Raw genomic sequence first — 24,088 nt, 5'->3', positions numbered from 1 at the left:
AACCTCTCTTGGCTAGGACTAAGCATTCGATGTCCTCACAGTCAGCCTCAGGGAATCTAGATTTTGGTGAACAAAAAGGACCTTGGTTCCACCAGATCCCTGCGACAAGGTAACTTCCACGGAGGAGATAGACATCCCCACCATATCCGCAAACAACATCCTTTGCGGCCACTATAGAGCAATCAGTATCACTGATGCGGGCTACTACATGAGGAAGGAGTGGTAACGGCGGGAAAAGGTAAAATGAGACAACCTCCAAAGCACTGCTAAAGCATCTATTAGCTCCGGCTGAGGATCCCTGGACCTCGACCCATAACTGGCTTGCTTGGTATTGAGACAGGACGCCATGAAATCCCTCTGTGGCATCCTCCACCTGTTGCATATCTCAGCAAACACTTCAGGGTTGAGAGACCGGTTTCCCAAATTGAAAGGATTGTCTGCTGAGAAAATCAGCTTCCCAGTTGTCCACACTCGGAATGTGGATCGCTGACAGCAAACAGCTGTGGGCCTCTGCCCACTCCAGAATCCGAGATACTTCCCTCATTGTTAGGGAGCTTCTCGTTACCCCCGATGGTTGATGTAAGCCACCGAGGTAATATTGTCTGATTGGAATCTGATAAACGGACGAACACAGAAGGGGCCAAGCCTTCAGAGCGTTGAAGATTGCCCGAAGTTCAAGAATGTTGATCGGGAGAGAGCATTCATCCAGAGTCCACAGGCACTGTGGCTTTTTGCCACCCCAAACAGCTCCCCATCCTGATAGACATGCGTCCGTAGTCACAATCTCCCAGGATGGTCTTAAGAAGGATGTCACTCAACAGATGATCTGGACAGAGCCACCAAGAGAGCGATTCTCTCGACCGGTTGTCCTGAGAAAACTGTTGAAACAGATCCGAATGATCGCTGTTCCACTGCCTCAGCATGCACAGTTGTAACGGTTTTAGACGGATCTGTGATGAAAGGCAAATAATAAATGACTGGGGGATGGGGGAAGTGGGAAAGGCATTTAAGCCTTTGGCTGGGGTATCTTTGCCTCCTCTGGTGGCCAGGTTCAGTATTTCCCCAACAGTAAGGAATGATATTGTGGACTCTCCTTATATTAAAAAGGAAAATCACAATTTATAGTTTCTTTTCTGTAAAGTATGGATGTTTAAAAAAAAACTTTTGCCCAAGAGTGTACATGGAATGCATGCCAGTTATCACCATTAATGACAAAAAGTTTATTTTAACTAAACCTGACAGCCCTGAAGTTCTCAACATACATACATAGTGCGCTATCACTAAAGTAAAAAAAAAAAAATGTAATCTAAATTCTTGAAATTAAGAAAAGTTCTTCCATTACTGGAATCCTAGAAATTATAGAATGAGGAGTCACAATTTAATCAAAATGAGATAAGCCACATTGTACCATAACATGTTCGAATAGAAAATGATAAGCAGACCTGGAGTATGTGTTCATAAGGGTAGAAGCGGTTGTCCTCTTCGCTGCACCTCTTTCCAAGATTTGATAAACTTCATACTTGTTATGTACAGTTATTTCCTCTAATCCCTTAATGATCACACCTCGCTGAGAATGAGAAATAGCGAAAGAGAAAGATTACTCACAATCTCATGATCAATATAGCATGTACAACAATAAAACTACTGTCCTATGTAACATTTAATTAAAGATATGGGCTTACTGGAATTGAACTAGAGCAAGAAATACAAATTTTATAAGGCAGAGAAATTATTTATAAATGGGGGGAGGGGGGGTTGCTGCTACTGAAGGGACTGAAAATGTTCAATTTAAAACATTACTAAAGGTCTACATGCAAAATAAGTCATACATAAAGTTTGCATTGCTTTCAGTCCAGTATATTCTCTACTGAGGAGAGAGATACACACATACATGAATTACCCTCCCGATTAATAGGTGGCGTTAAACGCATACCAATATACCAGATCATTAAACTGATATGAAACTCATTTATTTATAATTTTTTGTGATTCAGAACATACCATTATTAAAAAAAGTTACCAATTTACTTCTATTGTAACATTTGCCCCATTCCCACAATATTCTTTGTTGAAGAGATACCTAGGTAGGCATCTGAAGCACTACATGGCAGGAAATAGTGCTGCCAACTAGTGCTCTTGCAAACTGATAACATTCTTGTAAAACTGCTGCCATATAGTGCCCTAGAAATGGACTGGCTCCTAAGCTTACATCCCTGATACCAAAAGAAGAAAAACTGGGGACGTCAATTATATTAAAAAAAAAAAAAAAAAAAAAAAAAAAGGGCAAGTTCATGGAGTCTCATCATCATGAAGGACATTAATTTAATCAGGTAAGCATACAAACAAAAGGCAGGGACATTACTGATAAGATACTACAGCCAGCAGAACTTTCCTGACAAAAGCAACCTTCAGAAGAAGCAACACACATGCGCCTTACAAATTAAAGTCTTAAGTGATGGTAAATCTGAGCATTAAAAAAAAGAAAAAACAGAATTTATGTTTACCTGATAAATTTCTTTCTCCAACGGTGTGTCCGGTCCACGGCGTCATCCTTACTTGTGGGATATTCTCTTCCCCAACAGGAAATGGCAAAGAGCCCAGCAAAGCTGGTCACATGATCCCTCCCAGGCTCCGCCTACCCCAGTCATTCGACCGACGTTAAGGAGGAATATTTGCATAGGAGAAACCATATGGTACCGTGGTGACTGTAGTTAAAGAAAATAAAATATCAGACCTGATTAAAAAAACCAGGGCGGGCCGTGGACCGGACACACCGTTGGAGAAAGAAATTTATCAGGTAAACATAATTTCTGTTTTCTCCAACATTGGTGTGTCCGGTCCACGGCGTCATCCTTACTTGTGGGAACCAATACCAAAGCTTTAGGACACGGATGAAGGGAGGGAGCAAATCAGGTCACCTAAATGGAAGGCACCACGGCTTGCAAAACCTTTCTCCCAAAAATAGCCTCAGAAGAAGCAAAAGTATCAAACTTGTAAAATTTGGTAAAAGTGTGCAGTGAAGACCAAGTCGCTGCCCTACATATCTGATCAACAGAAGCCTCGTTCTTGAAGGCCCATGTGGAAGCCACAGCCCTAGTGGAATGAGCTGTGATTCTTTCGGGAGGCTGCCGTCCGGCAGTCTCGTAAGCCAATCTGATGATGCTTTTAATCCAAAAAGAGAGAGAGGTAGAAGTTGCTTTTTGACCTCTCCTTTTACCTGAATAAACAACAAACAAGGAAGATGTTTGTCTAAAATCCTTTGTAGCATCTAAATAGAATTTTAGAGCGCGAACAACATCCAAATTGTGCAACAAACGTTCCTTCTTTGAAACTGGTTTTGGACACAGAGAAGGTACGATAATCTCCTGGTTAATGTTTTTGTTAGAAACAACTTTTGGAAGAAAACCAGGTTTAGTACGTAAAACCACCTTATCTGCATGGAACACCAGATAAGGAGGAGAACACTGCAGAGCAGATAATTCTGAGACTCTTCTAGCAGAAGAAATCGCAACTAAAAACAAAACTTTCCAAGATAATAACTTAATATCAACGGAATGTAAGGGTTCAAACGGAACCCCCTGAAGAACTGAAAGAACTAAATTGAGACTCCAAGGAGGAGTCAAAGGTTTGTAAACAGGCTTGATTCTAACCAGAGCCTGAACAAAGGCTTGAACATCTGGCACAGCTGCCAGCTTTTTGTGAAGTAATACCGACAAGGCAGAAATCTGTCCCTTCAGGGAACTTGCAGATAATCCTTTTTCCAATCCTTCTTGAAGGAAGGATAGAATCCTAGGAATCTTAACCTTGTCCCAAGGGAATCCTTTAGATTCACACCAACAGATATATTTTTTCCAAATTTTATGGTAAATCTTTCTAGTCACAGGCTTTCTGGCCTGAACAAGAGTATCGATAACAGAATCTGAGAATCCTCGCTTTGATAAAATCAAGCGTTCAATCTCCAAGCAGTCAGCTGGAGTGAAACCAGATTCGGATGTTCGAACGGACCCTGAACAAGAAGGTCTCGTCTCAAAGGTAGCTTCCAAGGTGGAGCCGATGACATATTCACCAGATCTGCATACCAAGTCCTGCGTGGCCACGCAGGAGCTATCAAGATCACCGACGCCCTCTCCTGCTTGATCCTGGCTATCAGCCTGGGGATGAGAGGAAATGGCGGGAACACATAAGCTAGTTTGAAGGTCCAAGGTGCTACTAGTGCATCCACTAGAGCCGCCTTGGGATCCCTGGATCTGGCCCCGTAGCAAGGAACTTTGAAGTTCTGACGAGAGGCCATCAGATCCATGTCTGGAATGCCCCACAGGTGAGTGACTTGGGCAAAGATTTCCGGATGGAGTTCCCACTCCCCCGGATGCAATGTCTGCCGACTCAGAAAATCCGCTTCCCAATTTTCCACTCCTGGGATGTGGATAGCAGACAGGTGGCAGGAGTGAGACTCCGCCCAAAGAATAATTTTGGTTACTTCTTCCATCGCTAGGGAACTCCTTGTTCCCCCCTGATGGTTGATGTACGCAACAGTCGTCATGTTGTCTGATTGAAACCGTATGAACCTGGTCCTCGCAAGCTGGGGCCAGGCCTGGAGAGCATTGAATATCGCTCTCAGTTCCAGAATATTTATCGGTAGAAGAGATTCTTCCCGAGACCAAAGACCCTGAGCTTTCAGGGATCCCCAGACCGCGCCCCAGCCTATCAGACTGGCGTCGGTCGTGACAATGACCCACTCTGGTCTGTGGAACATCATCCCTTGAGACAGATTGTCCAGGGACAGCCACCAACGGAGTGAGTCTCTGGTTCTCTGATTTACTTGTATCTTCGGAGACAAGTCTGTATAGTCCCCATTCCACTGACTGAGCATGCACAGTTGTAATGGTCTTAGATGAATGCGCGCAAAAGGAACTATGTCCATCGCCGCCACCATCAACCCGATCACTTCCATGCACTGAGCTATGGAAGGAAGAGGAACGGAATGAAGTATCCGACAAGAGTCCAGAAGCTTTGTTTTTCTGGTCCTCTGTTAGAAAGATCCTCATTTCTAAGGAGTCTATAATTGTTCCCAAGAAGGGAACCCTTGTTGACGGGGATAGAGAACTCTTTTCCACGTTCACTTTCCAGCCGTGAGATCTGAGAAAGGCCAGGACAATGTCCGTGTGAGCCTTTGCTTGAGGGAAGGGACGACGCTTGAATCAGAATGTCGTCCAGGTAAGGTACTACTGCAATGCCCCTTGGTCTTAGCACCGCTAGAAGGGACCCTAGTACCTTTGTGAAAATCCTTGGAGCAGTGGCTAATCCGAAAGGAAGCGCCACGAACTGGTAATGTTTGTCCAGGAATGCAAACCTTAGGAACCGATGATGTTCCTTGTGGATAGGAATATGTAGATACGCATCCTTTAAATCCACCGTGGTCATGAATTGACCTTCCTGGATGGAAGGAAGGATAGTTCGAATGGTTTCCATCTTGAACGATGGGACCTTGAGAAATTTGTTTAAGATCTTGAGATCTAGGATTGGTCTGAACGTTCCCTCTTTTTTGGGAACTATGAACAGATTGGAGTAGAACCCCATCCCTTGTTCTCTTATGGAACAGGATGAATCACTCCCATTTTTAACAGGTCTTCTACACAATGTAAGAACGCCTGTCTTTTTATGTGGTCTGAAGACAACTGCGACCTGTGGAACCTCCCCCTTGGGGGAAGTCCCTTGAATTCCAGAAGATAACCCTGGGAGACTATTTCTAGCGCCCAAGGATCCAGAACATCTCTTGCCCAAGCCTGAGCGAAGAGAGAGAGTCTGCCCCCCACCAGATCCGGTCCCGGATCGGGGGCCAATATTTCATGCTGTCTTGGTAGCAGTGGCAGGTTTCTAGGCCTGCTTTCCCTTGTTCCAGCCTTGCATTGGTCTCCAAGCTGGCTTGGCCTGAGAAGTATTACCCTCTTGCTTAGAGGACGTAGCACCTTGGGCTGGTCCGTTTTTACGAAAGGGACGAAAATTAGGTCTATTTTTTGCCTTGAAGGGCCGATCCTGAGGAAGGGCGTGGCCCTTACCCCCAGAGATATCAGAGATAATCTCTTTCAAGTCAGGACCAAACAGCGTTTTCCCCTTGAAAGGAATGTTTAGTAGCTTGTTCTTGGAAGACGCATCAGCCGACCAAGATTTCAACCAAAGCGCTCTGCGCGCCACAATAGCAAACCCAGAGTTCTTAGCCGCTAACTTAGCCAATTGCAAAGAGGCGTCTAGAGTGAAAGAATTAGCCAATTTGAGAGCATTGATTCTGTCCATAATCTCCTCATAAGGAGGAGAGTCACTATCGAGCACCTTAAGCAGTTCATCAAACCAGAAATATGCGGCAGTAGTGACAGGGACAATGCATGAAATGGGTTGTAGAAGGTAACCCTGCTGAACAAACATCTTTTTAAGCAAACCTTCTAATTTTTTATCCATAGGATCTTTGAAAGCACAACTATCCTCTATGGGAATAGTGGTGCGTTTGTTTTAAAGTAGAAACCGCTCCCTCGACCTTGGGGACTGACTGCCATAAGTCCTTTCTGGGGTCGACCATAGGAAACAATTTTTTTAAATATGGGGGGAGGGACGAAAGGAATACCGGGCCTTTCCCATTCTTTATTAACAATGTCCGCCACCCGCTTGGGTATAGGAAAAGCTTCTGGGAGCCCCGGCACCTCTAGGAACTTGTCCATTTTACATAGTTTCTCTGGGATGACTAAATTTTCACAATCATCCAGAGTGGATAATACCTCCTTAAGCAAAATGCGGAGATGTTCCAATTTAAATTTAAATGTAATCACATCAGATTCAGCCTGCTGAGAAATGTTCCCTAAATCAGTAATTTCTCCCTCAGACAAAACCTCCCTGGCCCCCTCAGATTGGGTTAGGGGCCCTTCAGAGATATTAATATCAGCGTCGTCATGCTCTTCAGTAACTAAAACAGAGCAGCCACGCTTACGCTGACTAGGGTTAATTTTGGCTAAAATGTTTTTGACAGAATTATCCATTACAGCCGTTAATTGTTGCATAGTAAGGAGTATTGGCGCGCTAGATGTACTAGGGGCCTCCTGAGTGGGCAAGACTCGTGTAGACGAAGGAGGGAATGATGCAGTACCATGCTTACTCCCCTCACTTGAGGAATCATCTTGGGCATCATTGTCATTATCACATAAATCACATTTATTTAAATGAATAGGAATTCTGGCTTCCCCACATTCAGAACACAGTCTATCTGGTAGTTCAGACATGTTAAACAGGCATAAACTTGATCAGAAAGTACAAAAAAACGTTTTAAAAATAAAACCGTTACTGTCACTTTAAATTTTAAACTGAACACACTTTATTACTGCAATTGCGAAAAAACATGAAGGAATTGTTCAAAATTCACCAAATTTTCACCACAGCGTCTTAAAGCCTTGAAAATATTGCACACCAATTTTGGAAGCTTTAACCCTTAAAATAACGGAACCGGAGCCGTTTTAAGCTTTAAACCCCTTTACAGTCCCTGGTATCTGCTTTGCTGAGACCCAACCAAACCCAAAGGGGAATACGATACCAAATGACGCCTTCAGAAGTCTTTTATAAGTATCAGAGCTCCTCTCACATGCGACTGCATGCCATGCCTCTCAAAAACAAGTGCGCAACACCGGCGCGAAAATGAGACTCTGCCTATGCTTTGGGAAAGCCCCTAAAGAATAAGGTGTCTAAAACAGTGCCTGCCGATATTATTATATCAAAATACCCAGATAAAATGATTCCTCAAGGCTAAATATGTGTTAATAATCAATCGATTTAGCCCAGAAAAAGTCTACAGTTTAAATAAGCCCTTGTGAAGCCCTTATTTACAATCGTAATAAACATGGCTTACCGGATCCCATAGGGAAAATGACAGCTTCCAGCATTACATCGTCTTGTTAGAATGTGTCATACCTCAAGCAGCAAGGGACTGCAAACTGTTCCCCCAACTGAAGTTAATTGCTCTCAACAGTCCTGTGTGGAACAGCCATGGATTTTAGTTACGGTTGCTAAAATCATTTTCCTCATACAAACAGAATTCTTCATCTCTTTTCTGTTTCTGAGTAAATAGTACGTACCAGCACTATTTGAAAATAACAAACTCTTGATTGAATAATGAAAAACTACAGTTAAACACTAAAAAACTCTAAGCCATCTCCGTGGAGATGTTGCCTGTACAACGGCAAAGAGAATGACTGGGGTAGGCGGAGCCTGGGAGGGATCATGTGACCAGCTTTGCTGGGCTCTTTGCCATTTCCTGTTGGGGAAGAGAATATCCCACAAGTAAGGATGACGCCGTGGACCGGACACACCTATGTTGGAGAAACATAGGATTTACTATGCAGCTCCAGCAGCCCACAGCACAGCACTCTTCTTTAATGAGTTGACGTTTCAACCTCTAAACCAATAGCTGTGAGCGTCATCTGACATCCTAGCATGACTATTGGTTTAGAGGTGGAAACATCACCTTATTGGTAAAAAGCAATGTGCTGTGGGCGGTCGGAGCTACTTTTTTTTTTTTTTTTTTTAATAACTGATGACAAACTACAAATTTGTAGTGATGGTAAATCCTAGCGTTTAAACGTTTAGATTTACCATCACTAAGTCAAGCAGCTAAAAGTAACCGACATAGCTTTCAGACCTTTGCGAGTCCCAGAAAAATTGACAAAAAAAATCCTTTGCAGCTTCCATAAACCATGAGAGGTTTAACATCTAAGTTTTCAGGAGCAAGACAAAAAGAAACCACTATTTCCTATTGAAAATATCCGTATCTTTGTTTCAGCACCTGGGTAGTGCTAGCTGACTGATGGCTAAATGTAGCCAATTAGCAAGCGCTATCCAGGGTGCTGAACCAAAAATGGGCGGGTTTATAAGCTTACATTGTTTTTTAAAAAAAGCTACCAAGAGAATGAAGAAAAATTGGTAACAGGAGTAAAATAGAAAGTTGCATGCTCTGTCTGAATCATGAAAGAAAAAAAAATTGGGTTCAGTATCCCTTTAAAGGTCATAGCAAAGTCCTAAGATTTGCAGTCTATTCTTGAAGGATGAATCCTCAGAATCATAAGCACGCCTATCAGTTATGGGGAAGCGAAATGGGCTGCTCCTAAAGGAAGCCCCTGATTAGCCAAACGAGGATCACCCTGCAATCCTTGCATGTACCTGCCCTTAACAGCAGGAGGAATAACAGCTAAGACTTAATTAATAGCAGAGAATATATTCCTTACATTTTTGAGAAGGTTCAGAAGAACCCTCCTGGGTGTAACCATGATAAGCCAGAGACCCTGGAACACTCTGAAATGAAGGCAGCATAGCAAAAACCTGCTTATTATTAGAAACAGACTCAGCACAGTTTACATAGCTGAGCAGGGATACCTGAGAATCCTTACAAAATTAAACACACAAGCTGGAAGGGGTTAACTTTTCAGAGAGTCCTTCTAAAGGATCAGCTGACAGGCCAGAGGCATGAGATGCACTAGCTTGCTCCATAGTAACAGTAAGGTAACAGCTGATAAGAGACTGAAGCAAATAAGGAAGGACACAGTTAAAGGGACAGTCAACACCCAAAATACACTTTATTATAGTAGTTGCCACCCGATTAGTCTATACATCGTTATTCACAGGCGTAGTCCACATGGAATAGTTACTTTTTTGTAAAAGTTTAGTGCCGTTTTGAAAAAAACATGGATCCCAAACTCCTCCTCATCGTCTTCTTCACCATAGCTTCTTTCGCTTTTTTTTTTTTTTTTTAAATGCTCTCATGCCTGGCAAAGCTAATGACATCAGGAGGCCGAGCTTTTAGCTTAACGCATGCGCATTCTCTTCGCTTTTTGTCATACAATGAGAACCTTTCCATAGTTCCGTGCATAAAAAGACAAAGCGACGATTTGAACAAACTGCGCATGCACAATTGACTGTGAACAAGGAGTCGTCGTTGTGGCCGACACTCAGGAGATTTGCGGAGAAAATCAGGATCAAAGTGACAGATGTAGGCGTTTGGGATCCATGTTTTTTTTCAAAACTGCATTAAACTTTTACAAAAAAAAAAAAAAAAAAGTAGCTATTCTGTGTGGACTACTCCTGTGAATAACAATGGATAGACTAATTGAGTGGAAACTATTACAAAGTAAGTGTTTTTTGGGTGCTGACTGTCCCTTTAAAAAAAAAAAAAAAATTAAATTTAGAAACTATTTAGCGTGGTTGTTTTTGGTGGTTGTAGATGTGTAACAGATTTTGAGGGTCAAAGTTAGTAAAAGTGTTTTTTCCCATTTTTTCCCATCATATTTTATTAAAAAAATTAGTAAATTATAAAGATATGATGAAAATAATGGTATCTTTAAAAAGTCAATTTAATGGCGAGAAAAACTGTATATAATATGCGTGGGTACAGTAAATGAGTAAGAGGAAAATTACAGCTAAATAAACAGCAAAAATATAAAAAATACACTTCAGAAAGAGCATGTAATTTTAAACAACTTTCTAATTTACTTCTATTATCTAATTTGCTTCGTTATCTTGATATCCTTTGCTGAAAAGCATATCTAGATAGCATCAGTAGTTGCTAATTGGTTGCTGCACATAGATGCTTTGTGCGATTGGCTCACCCATGTGCATTACTATATCTTCAACAAAGGATATCTAAAGAATGAAGCAAATTGGAATGTTTAAAATTGTATTCTCTACCTGAATCATGACAAAAACCATTTCGGGTTTTGTGTCCCTTTAAGGGTAAGAAATTGAAAAATGGCCTTGTCCTTAAGGGGTTAAAGGGACAGTCTACACCAGAATTTTTATTGTTTTAAAAAGGACCTAGGTTCTAGATGTATGTATTTACACACCCACATACCGATTGTCATTGGCTCACCCATGTCCATATGTTCAGTTAGCAACCAGTAGTGCATTGCTGCTCCTTCAGCAAATGATAACAAGAGAAGGAAGAATAGAAGTAAACTGAAAAGTTGTTTAAAATTGTATGTTATATCTAAATGATGAATTAGTTTTTTGGGTTGCATTACTCCACTTAAAAAAATAATTTGTTTTTATGCAACACACACTACAAAGGGGTTTCATGTCCCTTTCTCAGAGGAGATAACCGCTTGAAATGGTGTCTGAGGAATAACAAACTAAAGTGCCCTGAATCAAATAATGCTTTAGAAATTATAAGAAAACGTACCTTGTTTCTAGGATCATCAAACATCTGAAGCCTCTCACTGACATCGGAAGAAGGGCTCAGCAGATCAAATAACTCCTCATTGTAGATTTCCAGCAAAGAGACTTTTACTGAAAATTCTGTACCACTGTCTGAAAGTTTTTCAAATATCTGATGGAGAGTTCTAGGAATTATACCAGCTAGGGGATCCTGCAACAACAGAATATTAACATGACAAGGGCTGTACCAAACACCAGTGTTCCCTCTAAGGTCAGTTTTGTGAGAGGCACAACAATTAGCAAACACTACATAATGCAGACAGCAAGGTAAGGTTTCCTTATTATAGAAAAAGAGCGCTAATAAAATAGACATTTTTCGTGTGATACGATGGGTTTTAAAATAGAAGATAATTTTATTATTACTGGCATCTATTGACTTTTTTACATTCAATAATATATCCTAATATTGTGTAAAGAAGATAAATGTTGTACAAATACTTTTCTCAAACATACTGATTAATATATATATATCAAATTAATTGATTGTTAATAAACACAATGATTGTAGTAGGTTGGCCAACCTTTTATGTTCTTTAAGTACTTATACAAACTTCATAAGCAATGCTTTTCCTTTTAAAATATAAAAATCAAAAATTAAAATTTCATTATAGTTCAGACATCAACTTCAAGCTAAGAAGATAAAAAGTAAAGCAGGGAACAAATCCAAAGTAATGGTAAAATGCAATATTTGTCTTGAGACATTCATAAAAGATTCATATTAAAAAGGTCAATCTTAAAAGTTTATCTTAAGAGTTCATGTGGAGAAATAAATAATATATATATGAGAAAAGTATTTGTGTAACATTCATCTTCTTTACACAATATTAGGATATATTATTAGCTTTTTTTAGCGTTCTTTTTCTCTAAATCTTTTTCCCTAAAAATACCCAGAGGAAGCTTCCATTAGCTATAAGAGCCTATACCCATTAGCGTAGAGACTATATACCACTGCTGGGCTGCACACAAAACTGGCCTTAGAGGGAACCCTGCCAAAGACTACTATCGCAAAACAAGTGTGTGGCCATATCTGCAATAACTTGTATCAATTTAATGATAGGACTCAAGCTCACTTGGTTATGATCATTCCTGTTATTCACTGGTCCACTGTTAGCTGCAAAATATTCTAGCCCATACTGTACACAGAACTTCCGATGGGTTAGGGAGAGCAGTAGTCACATTGGGGGTTAAAATCACATTCTAGCTCAATGTCATGGTCTGATCCAAAGCAGCGTTAATACTGCCAAAATGACATGCTGTAACTGTTGAACGCTCTGAAGCTCTCAAGAGGTACTTTAACACTGCTGTGCATCACGTGTGTCTTAAATAGGGCCTGATATTCAAAACCTTGCAGCTAAGGAGAGATATTATAAGAAGTCTCATCGGTATGGCAAGGCCCTTAAAAAAAAAAAATCTTTAGAAACACAAATTTTATCTTGAGAAATCTTTATGTTCCTTATGTAGTGTTCTTTATGTAAAACAGAATTCTACATTACAATGTCTAAAAAATAAACACACACACCTCCTCCCAGGTAAACTCTCCATCAGCTGATCTTTCTCCTTCCATGGTAAAGGTTTTTCCTGTGCCAGTTTGCCCATACCTTTAAAATGAAAAACAAATTTTCTAGCAACGATACTTACAACTTTCAAAACAAAGATCTGAAAGGACAAATTTTAAATTAAAGTGATATTTAAATCCAGATATTACTCACGCAAACACTGTACAGTTATATCCCATGATAACTTCATCCAATATTGGACACACAACACTTCTGTACACTTCAATTTGTTTGGCAGAAGGGCCAAAAACCTTAAAAAAAAACAAAAAACATAAAAGAAAGAATTTTAGGAGGTAAGTTAAACACATTTCAAACACTATCCACTAATTATGGGTGCTGACTTTTCAAAACCTAGACTGCAGGTACCCGAAGGAGGGTTCCTGCTCATGTGCAATAAGGTCAGCCCTGGAATGCAATGAAAGCTCTATTTAACAAGGGACATGAAACCCAAATGTTTACTATTTCACGATTCAGATAAAGAACACAATTTTACACTACTTTCCAGTTTACTATGATTGTCTAAACTGCTTTATTCTCTTGCTGCCCTTTGTTGAAAAACAGCAATGTACATGAGTGAGCCAATAACACAAGGCATACAATGTGCAGGTACCAATAGGCAGCTTCTGAGCCTACCCAAGTATTCTTTTTTTTTTAACAAAGGATACTAAGAAAACAAATTTAATAGAAGTAAATTGGAACATTGTTTAAAATTGTATGCTCTATCTGAATCATAAATGAAAAAATGTGTATTTTATGTCCCTTTAAACATTGCAGCACCTATGACTAGAGGGAGGTGGGAAAATGATTCAATACAAGGCTTATAACATGTATTTAGTGTTTAATATCCCTTTAAGGACATTTACATGGATATTAAATGTTTGTGTGCCTATTGTATTATTACTTGCCCTATAAAATTGCTTTTTACCATGTCAAATGTATAGTTTTTCTTTCCCAGTTTATCATTTATTCCTCCAGTGCGCACAGCAACCTCTCTCCTTTGGTTATCACATTCCAGTACGGAGGTTGAGCTTGCCTTCCTTTCCAATTGATTGAACGGTCTGTAGAATGTAAAAAAAATATATAGTATCACCTAAGCTTTGAAAATCCAAATTCTCCATTATCATGACAAAACATTTACAAGTACAGCAAAACAGAATCACATCTTAATTTGTGTCATATAAGTCACTGCTGACTCTCTGAGAAGGCGTTTGAATACTGGTGCACGAGCCCTCATAGCATATGTGAGTATGCCGCAGATAAAACAGCAGAAATGCTTCTAGTAAAAATTGTTACTAACAGAAGTATATGGCAAAAATACGTATAATTAAAATTGAAATTCACCCATGCATATTTTAATTATAAACGCTTTCCCTTCTATGTTTATGCATTGCCTTTAAGTCATATGTCTGTGTCTTATTCACGTCATGTTTGTTAATATGCAGATTTCACCACAAGCCTAAAATGGCAATGTTATAATCAAATATTATGAAACTATTTACTAGTTGAAAAATCAGGAAGGTCATTACAGCCACACGCACAGATGAGTTAATTTATTTTCTGAAGCAATCAGGTGATAGTGAGCAGAAACCATGTTTTGCGAGATTTTCTAACCTGTAAACTGCTACCACAGAGGATACGCAGGTCCTAAATTTAAAGCATCAAATCAAATATATGCCACACTCTAGCAAAACAATCCTGCACCACTTTGTCACCCTGTATGCTTGGAAATCATGTTTATAAAAAAAGGGACATTAGACTTCTAGCTAGAAGGATGTAAAAGTAAAGATTAGACTGAGAATAATACACAGATGTATTTTTAAAACATTTAAGAAATAAGTGTAAACTTTTAGTTTCTATAAAGTAATCGTCACCTCCATACTGAAATCTCATCTTCCAATTAAATCCCTCATATGCAATTAGGGAGAGATCTAAAAAAAGACAATAAAGTGTCCAAACACTGAACAGTGCAAACAATGGCTGAGGGGAACATGACAATGCTAAATTATCTAACAGGGTTTTCCTCAGCAGATAAGAAAATAAATCCAGTTCTCAGATACTCTTGGATAGGTCTACCTGCTTCTAGAGCTCAACCATGTACAGCAGCATGATGGGTTAGTTAGGTCCTCAGACACAGCCAAGAGAAGATGCAGTAGACCTCCCATTTATGAAGCTACAGAGCCATTTTGGTGCAGGCTACCTCATGCAAAATTGCAACCAAAAGATAAGCACCATCTGTTTGACCGCTGCTTCTTACTGCATCTATAATCTCAGAGGTTGCAGATGTCCGACAACCCGGACCCAATTATTCAGGATGACCGACAAGTGCTGCTCTCTTACAATAGCTTGTGTGAGAGCAGGGGTGGAGTTGCAAGAGCGATCACTTGGGTAACCTTAAATTATGGCAGCCAATACTGCTCCGGAGGCCTCAAAGACATGAGCGCCTCATCCGCCCAAAGATTGATAACTGCAGCCTGGGCATTTTACCACCCCATCTAATGAACAACACACACTTTAAAGTGCAAATCAAGGTGCCAGGTACAGCTGTTAATGATTCACTGGTGTGCTGGTGCATGAGTTTGTCAAGCATGATGGTCTAGGAGTATGTTCTGAGGACAGAAAATTGGTCAGGATGTAGAGCACTTGTTCACTTGAGCGGTTGCCCTGGTTTTAACTTCTTTTTAAATAATGGTTGTTTTTTTAGTACTCATACTGTGGTGATCTCTTGAAAACACTTAACATATTATATGCTTGGAGCTAAAAATAATTAGTTTGAAAGGAGCGACCAATACGGCGCTCATGCCACCTATATCATCTCTTAAAGCCTGGGAAACCCTCTATTTTTTGGGATTGTTCTACAAATAAACTTCTGGCCTCCATAATTTACATCAAATTGTCTGCAATTGATCTAAATGGACATTAAACTCAAAAAGCTATCTCCCCAAAAGGGTTTAATTATACATTAACTCATTAGTCAATGTGCCTGTATCTTCCCAAAATTAATTCTGGAAAGTGTCGTTTTGCTACTTCCCTAGACGCTACAGTGGGTTCCATGGAATTCAGAACCATGACACTCCTAAATGCTGCACAGTGATTGGTGGATAGAATATTATAATAAGAATATATAAGAATATATAAGAATATAAGGATTTAGAGTAGGACCAGTCGAATTGGGGCACCTTGTAAGCGGTGACTGGCTAAGCAAAATATGGCCATATTGTGTGACTAAGTTCCCAATATTATTTAAAAAAAGATAGTTGTCTCTTGATGTATATGCAGGCAATTTTTTTGCAGCAGTAAAAAATATGTTGTGCTTTTGAAAATGGATGTGCGCTGATACCTCTTTGTTTGTGTAATTACTGGGTCATATTGGCAGCACTCCCAGATGTTGATTTAAACTTTTTGTAAGGTGTGCTAAAAAACCCAATTTTGTATTTGTATTTAAAATTACCAGGGAGACTGACCATCTCCCATTGGTTTAAGCACCCCACCCAAGTTCAGGTGTGCTCATTACAGTGTTAAAGAGTTGTGAATAAAAAGCCAGGGAGTCTCATTCTATTATGAAGAGTAAAAGCAGGAATGTTTCAGCCCTCTGTGGCAAAAGGATTTAGAGTAGGACCAGTCGAATTGGGGCACCTTGTAAGCGGTGACTGGCTAAGCAAAATATGGCCATATTGTGTGACTAAGTTCCCAATATTATTTAAAAAAAGATAGTTGTCTCTTGATGTATATGCAGGCAATTTTTTTGCAGCAGTAAAAAATATGTTGTGCTTTTGAAAATGGATGTGCGCTGATACCTCTTTGTTTGTGTAATTACTGGGTCATATTGGCAGCACTCCCAGATGTTGATTTAAACTTTTTGTAAGGTGTGCTAAAAAACCCAATTTTGTATTTGTATTTAAAATTACCAGGGAGACTGACCATCTCCCATTGGTTTAAGCACCCCACCCAAGTTCAGGTGTGCTCATTACAGTGTTAAAGAGTTGTGAATAAAAAGCCAGGGAGTCTCATTCTATTATGAAGAGTAAAAGCAGGAATGTTTCAGCCCTCTGTGGCAAAAGGATTTAGAGTAGGACCAGTCGAATTGGGGCACCTTGTAAGCGGTGACTGGCTAAGCAAAATATGGCCATATTGTGTGACTAAGTTCCCAATATTATTTAAAAAAAGATAGTTGTCTCTTGATGTATATGCAGGCAATTTTTTTGCAGCAGTAAAAAATATGTTGTGCTTTTGAAAATGGATGTGCGCTGATACCTCTTTGTTTGTGTAATTACTGGGTCATATTGGCAGCACTCCCAGATGTTGATTTAAACTTTTTGTAAGGTGTGCTAAAAAAACCCAATTTTGTATTTGTATTTAAAATTACCAGGGAGACTGACCATCTCCCATTGGTTTAAGCACCCCACCCAAGTTCAGGTGTGCTCATTACAGTGTTAAAGAGTTGTGAATAAAAAGCCAGGGAGTCTCATTCTATTATGAAGAGTAAAAGCAGGAATGTTTCAGCCCTCTGTGGCAAAAGGATTTAGAGTAGGACCAGTCGAATTGGGGCACCTTGTAAGCGGTGACTGGCTAAGCAAAATATGGCCATATTGTGTGACTAAGTTCCCAATATTATTTAAAAAAAGATAGTTGTCTCTTGATGTATATGCAGGCAATTTTTTTGCAGCAGTAAAAAATATGTTGTGCTTTTGAAAATGGATGTGCGCTGATACCTCTTTGTTTGTGTAATTACTGGGTCATATTGGCAGCACTCCCAGATGTTGATTTAAACTTTTTGTAAGGTGTGCTAAAAAACCCAATTTTGTATTTGTATATATATATATATATATATATATATATATATATATATATATATATATATATATATATATATATATATATATATATATATATATATATATATATATATATATATATATATATATATATATATATATATATATATATATATATATATATATATATATATATATATATCTATCTAATTGACCACAGCAAAGGATAGAAATTCAGCTAACAAATTACAATTTAGAACATTCATTGTGTGTGTGTGTGTGTGTGTGTCAAATATACATACAAATACACACACACTTTTGTCCCTTTAATTGGCCATTTAAAAAAGGGATAAAAGTACATACTCTGCAGCTGCTATAACAAATCATTTGGGAACACATTAATGGCAAACCACTTATACAATTAACCTTTAAGGATAAAATATAAGTAAGATTTATTTAAAAAAAAAAAAAAAAAAAGGGAGAAAGAAGAGGAATTGGTTTTCAATATCTCAGATTCCTTCAAGGTGAGGTTACTCAATACATACCGACATCTTACAACCACCTGGATATTTTTCCCTTTCTCTTCTTTTTTGTTGGCTGTGATCAAAGGCTGGGAAGACATTGTCGTCATTTAAAGGTGACCTAAAAAAAAAAAAAAAAAAAATTACGTTTGAGAGCTGTGTAGATTATATTGCTAGTCCAAGGACATATCTATATAGATATATACAGTAGATACATAATTCCTCACACAAAAAACCAAATGGTTTAAACATCATTAGGAAATATTGGAATGTTAGCAACCCAAAATAGTCATCCTTAATGGGATAAAAAGAGTGGCTCATTCAAAAAGGGACATAAACCACAATTTCTTTATTTTTTTTCCACGATTCAGAAAGAGCATACATTTTTAAACAACTTTCCAATTTACTTCAATCTACATACACACACACACACACACACACATAATAAATGCCTAGATAAATACCTGGTTCCTAAATTTTGAACATTAAAAAAAAATTTGAGCAGTCATTTTAAAAAAAGGGAGAGAGACAACTTTCAAATTAAACTTTTAATGATTTAGATAGATTTTTAAACAACTTTCAAATTAACTTTAATTATCTAAATGAGCAGTTTTTGTATATGCACACTGAGGCACCAGGTCATACTGAGCATGTGTAAGATTCACAGGATAAACTCATATGAAATTTGAGATTGGCTGATGGCTGTCACATGATGCATAAGGAAGGAAAAACATAATTTATGTAAGAACTTACCTGATAAATTCATTTCTTTCATACTGGCAAGAGTCCATGAGCTAGTGACGTATGGAATATACAATCCTACCAGGAGGGGCAAAGTTTCCCAAACCTCAAAATGCCTATAAATACACCCCTCACCACACCCACAATTCAGTTTAACGAATAGCCAAGCAGTGGGGTGATAAACAAAGGAGTAGAAAGCGTCAACAAAAGAAATTTGGAAATAATTGTGCTTTATACAAAAAATCATAACCATCATAAAAAGGGTGGGCCTCATGGACTCTTGCCAATATGAAAGAAATTTATCAGGTAGGTTCTTACATAAATTATGGACTCTTGCCAATTACATGAAAGAAAACATAAGCTAGTGACGTATGGGATAGCAATACCCAAGATGTGGATCTCCACTCAATAGTCACTAGAGAGGGAGGGAATAAAATAAAAACAGCCATTTTCCGCAGAAAAAAATTAATCCACAACCCAAAAAAAGAATAAGTTTATTTTCATAATTGAAAGAAAAAAACTTAAATCAAAAGCAGAAGAATCAAACTGAAACAGCTGCCTGAAGAACTTTTCTACCAAAAACTGCTTCCGAAGAAGCAAATACATCAAAACGGTAGAATTTAGTAAATGTATGCAAAGAGGACCAAGTTGCCGCTTTGCAAATCTGATCAACTGAAGCTTCATTCTTAAAAGCCCACGAAGTGGAGACTGATCTAGTAGAATGAGCTGTAATTCTCTGTGGCGGGGCCTGACCCGACTCAAAATAAGCTTGATGAATCAAAGGTTTCAACCAAGAAGCCAAGGAAATAGCAGAAGCCTTCTGACCTTTCCTAGGACCAGAAAATAAAACAAATAGACTGGAAGTCTTCCTAAAATCTTTAGTAGCTTCCACATAATATTTCAAAGCTCTTACCATATCCAAAGAATGCAAGGATCTCTCCAAAGAATTCTTAGGATTAGGACATAAGGAAGGGACAACAATTTCTCTATTAATGTTGTTAGAATTCACAACCTTAAGTAAAAATTGAAAAGAAGTCCGCAAAACTGCCTTATCCTGATGAAAAATCAGAAAAGGAGACTCACAAGAAAGAGCAGATAGCTCAGAAACTCTTCTAGCAGAAGAGATGGCCAAAAGGAGCAACACTTTCCAAGAAAGTAGTTTAATGTCCAAAGAATGCATAGGTTCAAATGGAGGAGCCTGTAAAGCCTTCAGAACCAAATTAAGACTCCAAGGAGGAGAAATTGATTTAATGACAGGCTTAATACGAACTAAAGCCTGTACAAAACAGTGTATATCAGGAAGTATGGCAATCTTTCAGTGAAATAAAACAGAAAGAGCGGAGATTTGACCTTTCAAGGAACTTGCAGACAAACCCTTATCCAAACCATCCTGAAGAAACTGTAAAATTCTAGGAATTTTAAAAGAATGCCAGTAGAATTTATGAGAAGAACACCATGAAATGTAAGTCTTCCAAACTCTATAATAAATCTTCCTAGAGACAGATTTACGAGCTTGTAACATAGTATTAATCACTGAGTCAGAGAAAACTCTATGACTTAGTACTAAGCGTTCAATTTCCATACATTCAAATTTAATGATTTGAGATCCTGATGGAAAAACGGACCTTGAGATAGTAGGTCTGGCCATAACGGAAGTGGCCAAGGCGGGCAACTGGACATCCGAACCAGATCTGCATACCAAAACCTGTGTGGCCATGCTGGAGCCACCAGCAACACAAACGATTGTTCCATAATGATTTTGGAGATTACTCTTGGAAGAAGAACTAGAGGCAGGAAAATGTAAGCAGGATGAGAACACCAAGGAAGTGTCAGCGCACCCACTGCTTCCGCCTGAACATCCCTGGACCTAGACAGGTATCTGGGAAGTTTCTTGTTTAGATGAGAGGCCACGAGATCTCTCTCTGGAAGACCCCACAACTGAACAATCTGAGAAAACACATCTGGATGGAGAGACCACTCCCCTGGATGTAAAGTCTGGCGGCTGAGATAATCCGCCTCCCAATTGTCTACACCTGCCAAATGCACCGCAGAGATTAGACAGGAGCTGGATTCCGCCCAAGCAAGTATCCGAGATACTTCTTTCATAGCTTGGGGACTGTGAGTCCCACCCTGATGATTGACATATGCCACTGTTGTGATATTGTCTGTCTAAAAAACAAATGAACGGTTCTCTCTTTAACAGAGGCCAAAACTGAAGAGCTCTGACAATTGCACGAAGTTCTAAAATATTTATTGGTTATCTCGCCTCTTGATATTTCCAAACCCCTTGTGCTGTCAGAGATCCCCAAACAGCTCCCCAACCTGAAACACTTGCATTTGTTATGATCACAGTCCAGGTTGGCCGAACAAAAGAAGCCCCTTGAACTAAACAATGGTGATCTATCCACCACATCAGAGAGTGTCGTACATTGGGATTTAAGGATATTAATTGTGATATCTTAGTATAATCCCTGCACCATTGGTTCAGCATACAAAGCTGTAGAGGTCTCATGTGAAAACTAGCAAAGGAGATTGCGTCCGATGCTGCAGTCATGAGACCTAAAACTTCCATGCACATAGCCACTGAAGGGAATGACTGAGACTGAAAGTGCCGGCAGGCTGCAACCAATTTTAAACGTCTCTTGTCTGTTAAAGACAGAGTCATGGACACTGAATCTATCTGGAAGCCTAAAAAGGTGACCCTTGTCTGAGCAATCAAGAAACTTTTTGGTAAATTGATCCTCCAACCATGTTTCCGAAGAAACAACAACAACACCACCACCACTAGTTGATTCGTGTGAGATTCTGCAATACGTAAAGACTGAGCTAGTACCAAGATTTCGTCCAAATAAGGAAACACTGCAATACCCTGTTCTCTGATTACAGAGAGTAGGGCACCCAGAACCTTTGAAAAGATTCTTGGAGCTGTTGCTAGGCCAAATGGAAGAGCAACAAATTGGTAATGCTTGTCTAGAAAAGAGAATCTCAGAAACTGATAATGTTCTGGATGAATCGGAATATGAAGGTATGCATCCTGCAACTCTATTGTGGACATATAATGTCCTCGCTGAACAAAAAGGCAGAATAGTCCTTATAGTCACCATCTTGATAGTTGGTACTCTTAAATAACGATTCTAAATTTTCAGATCCAGAACTGGTCAAAATAAATTTTCCTTTTTGGGACAATGAATAGATTTGAATAAAACCCCAAACCTTGTTCCTGAAGAGGAACTGGCATGATTACCCCTGAAGACTCCAGGTATGAAACACACTTCAGGAAAGCCTGACTTTTACTGGATTTGCTGGGATACGTGGGAAAAAAAATCTTCTCACAGGAGGTCTTACTCTGAATCCTATTCGATACCCTTGAGAGACAATGCTCTGAATCCATTGATTTTGGACAGATTTTATCCAAATATCCTTGAAAAACCTTAATCTGCCCCCTACCAGCTGAGCTGGAATGAGGGCCGCACCTTCATGCGGACTTAGGGGCTGACTTTGGTTTCCTAAATGGCTTGGATTTATTCCAATTTGAGGAAGGCTTCCAATTGGAAGCAGATTCCTTGGGGGGAGGATTGAGTTTTTGTTACTTATTCTGACGAAAGGAACGAAAACGGTTAGAAGCCTTAGATTTACCCTTAGGTTTTTTATCCTGAGGCAGAAAAACTCCCTTTCCCCCAGTTGAAATAGAATTGAAATAGAATCCAATTAAGAACCAAATAAATTATTGCCTGGGAAAGAAAGAGATAGTAATCTTCTAAATTTAGATGTCATATCAGCATTCCAAGATTTAAGCCACAAAGCTCTTCTAGCTAATATAGCTAAGGACATGGATCTAACATCAATTTTGATAATATCAAAAATGGCATCACAAATAAAATTATTAGCATATTGCAGTAAGCGAATAATGCTAGATAAGTCAGAATCCAAATCCTGTTGCGCTAAATTCTCCAACCAGAAAGTTGATGCAGCCGCAACATCAGCCAAAGAAAATTGCAGGTCTGAGAAGATGACCTGAATATAAATAGGCCTTCCTTAGATAAGATTCAAGCTTCCTATCTAAAGGATCCTTAAAGGAAGTACTATCTTCCATAGGAATAGTGGTACGTTTAGCAAGAGTAGAAATAGCCCCATCAACTTTGGGGATTTTTTCCCAAAACTCTATAGATTTTGCTGGTAAAGGATACAACTTTTTAAACCTTGAAGAAGGAATAAAAGAAGTACCTGGCTTATTCCATTCCTTAGAAATCATATCAGAAATAGCCTCAGGAATAGGAAAAACCCCTGGAGAAACCACAGGAGGTTTAAAAACAGCATTTAAACGTTTATTAGACTGAACGTCAAGAGGACTGGTTACCTCAATATCCAAAGTAATTAACACTTCTTTTAATAAAGAACGCATATACTCTATTTTAAATAAATAAGTAGATTTGTCAGTGTCAATGTCCGAGGAAGGATCTTCTGTATCAGATAGATCCTCATCAGAAGAGGATAAATTGTTATGTTGTTGGTCATTTGAAATTTCATTAAATAAATAAGAAGTTTTAAAAGACCTTTTACGTTTATTAGAAGGTGGAAATGAGAACAAAGCCTTCAGGATAGAATCAGAAACAAATTCTTTAAAATTTACAGGTATATCATGCACATTAGAAGTTGAAGGAACTGCAACTGGCAATGTAATATTACTGATGGATACACTATCTGCATGTAAAAGTTTATCAAGACAACTATTACAAATGACATTCGGCAAAATAATTTCTACAATTTTGCAACAAATGCACTTAGCTTTGGTAGAACCGATGTCAGGTAGCAGTGTTCCAGCAGAACCTTCTGAGGCAGGATCAGATTGAGACATCTTGTAAAATGTAAGAGAAAAAACAACATATAAAGCAAAATTATCTATTTCCTTATATGACAGTTTCAGGAATGAGAAAAAAATGCAAATAGCATAGCCCTCTGATAGAGAAAAAGGCAAGAGGCAAACATCAATGGGGTATTGAAATAATGAAAACGTTTTTGGCGCAAAAAATAACCGGAAATGACACACTCGCGTCACTAATGACGCAACCGTGTGAAAGGTCTCGGCGTCAAGTAAGACGCCGGAAATGACGAAGTTGCGTCAGACGTATTTTTTCGCACCAATAATATTTTCGCGCCAAGAATGACGCAATAAAGTTTAGCATTTGACGCACCCGCGGGCCTAATACCGCCCGCAATTTGCAAGAAGTAGTCAATTGAAAAAAAAAAAAAAAAACTAAAC

The 24,088-nt window shown here is 39.0% G+C and overlaps 1 protein-coding gene across 1 annotated transcript in view; it reads right to left on the bottom strand.

The window, feature by feature from the left end:
* KIF11 (kinesin family member 11) overlaps positions 1–24,088 on the bottom strand; it is a 193,272-nt gene that overhangs the window by 155,216 nt on the left and 13,968 nt on the right. Inside the window, exons 2-7 of the mRNA XM_053692415.1 lie at positions 18,112–18,208; positions 13,720–13,852; positions 12,948–13,045; positions 12,758–12,836; positions 11,204–11,389; positions 1,443–1,567 (exon numbers count right to left, since the gene is read on the bottom strand). Coding sequence (XP_053548390.1) covers positions 1,443–1,567; positions 11,204–11,389; positions 12,758–12,836; positions 12,948–13,045; positions 13,720–13,852; positions 18,112–18,197 — 707 coding nt within the window. The 5' untranslated portion in view covers positions 18,198–18,208. The remainder of the gene's footprint in view (positions 1–1,442; positions 1,568–11,203; positions 11,390–12,757; positions 12,837–12,947; positions 13,046–13,719; positions 13,853–18,111; positions 18,209–24,088) is intronic.

The sequence above is a fragment of the Bombina bombina genome, chromosome 9 (genome assembly GCF_027579735.1).
Source record: "Bombina bombina isolate aBomBom1 chromosome 9, aBomBom1.pri, whole genome shotgun sequence".
Taxonomy (NCBI): domain Eukaryota; kingdom Metazoa; phylum Chordata; class Amphibia; order Anura; family Bombinatoridae; genus Bombina; species Bombina bombina.
Note: the sequence above shows the minus strand (reverse complement) of the source record. Positions and strands in the feature narration are given on the sequence as shown.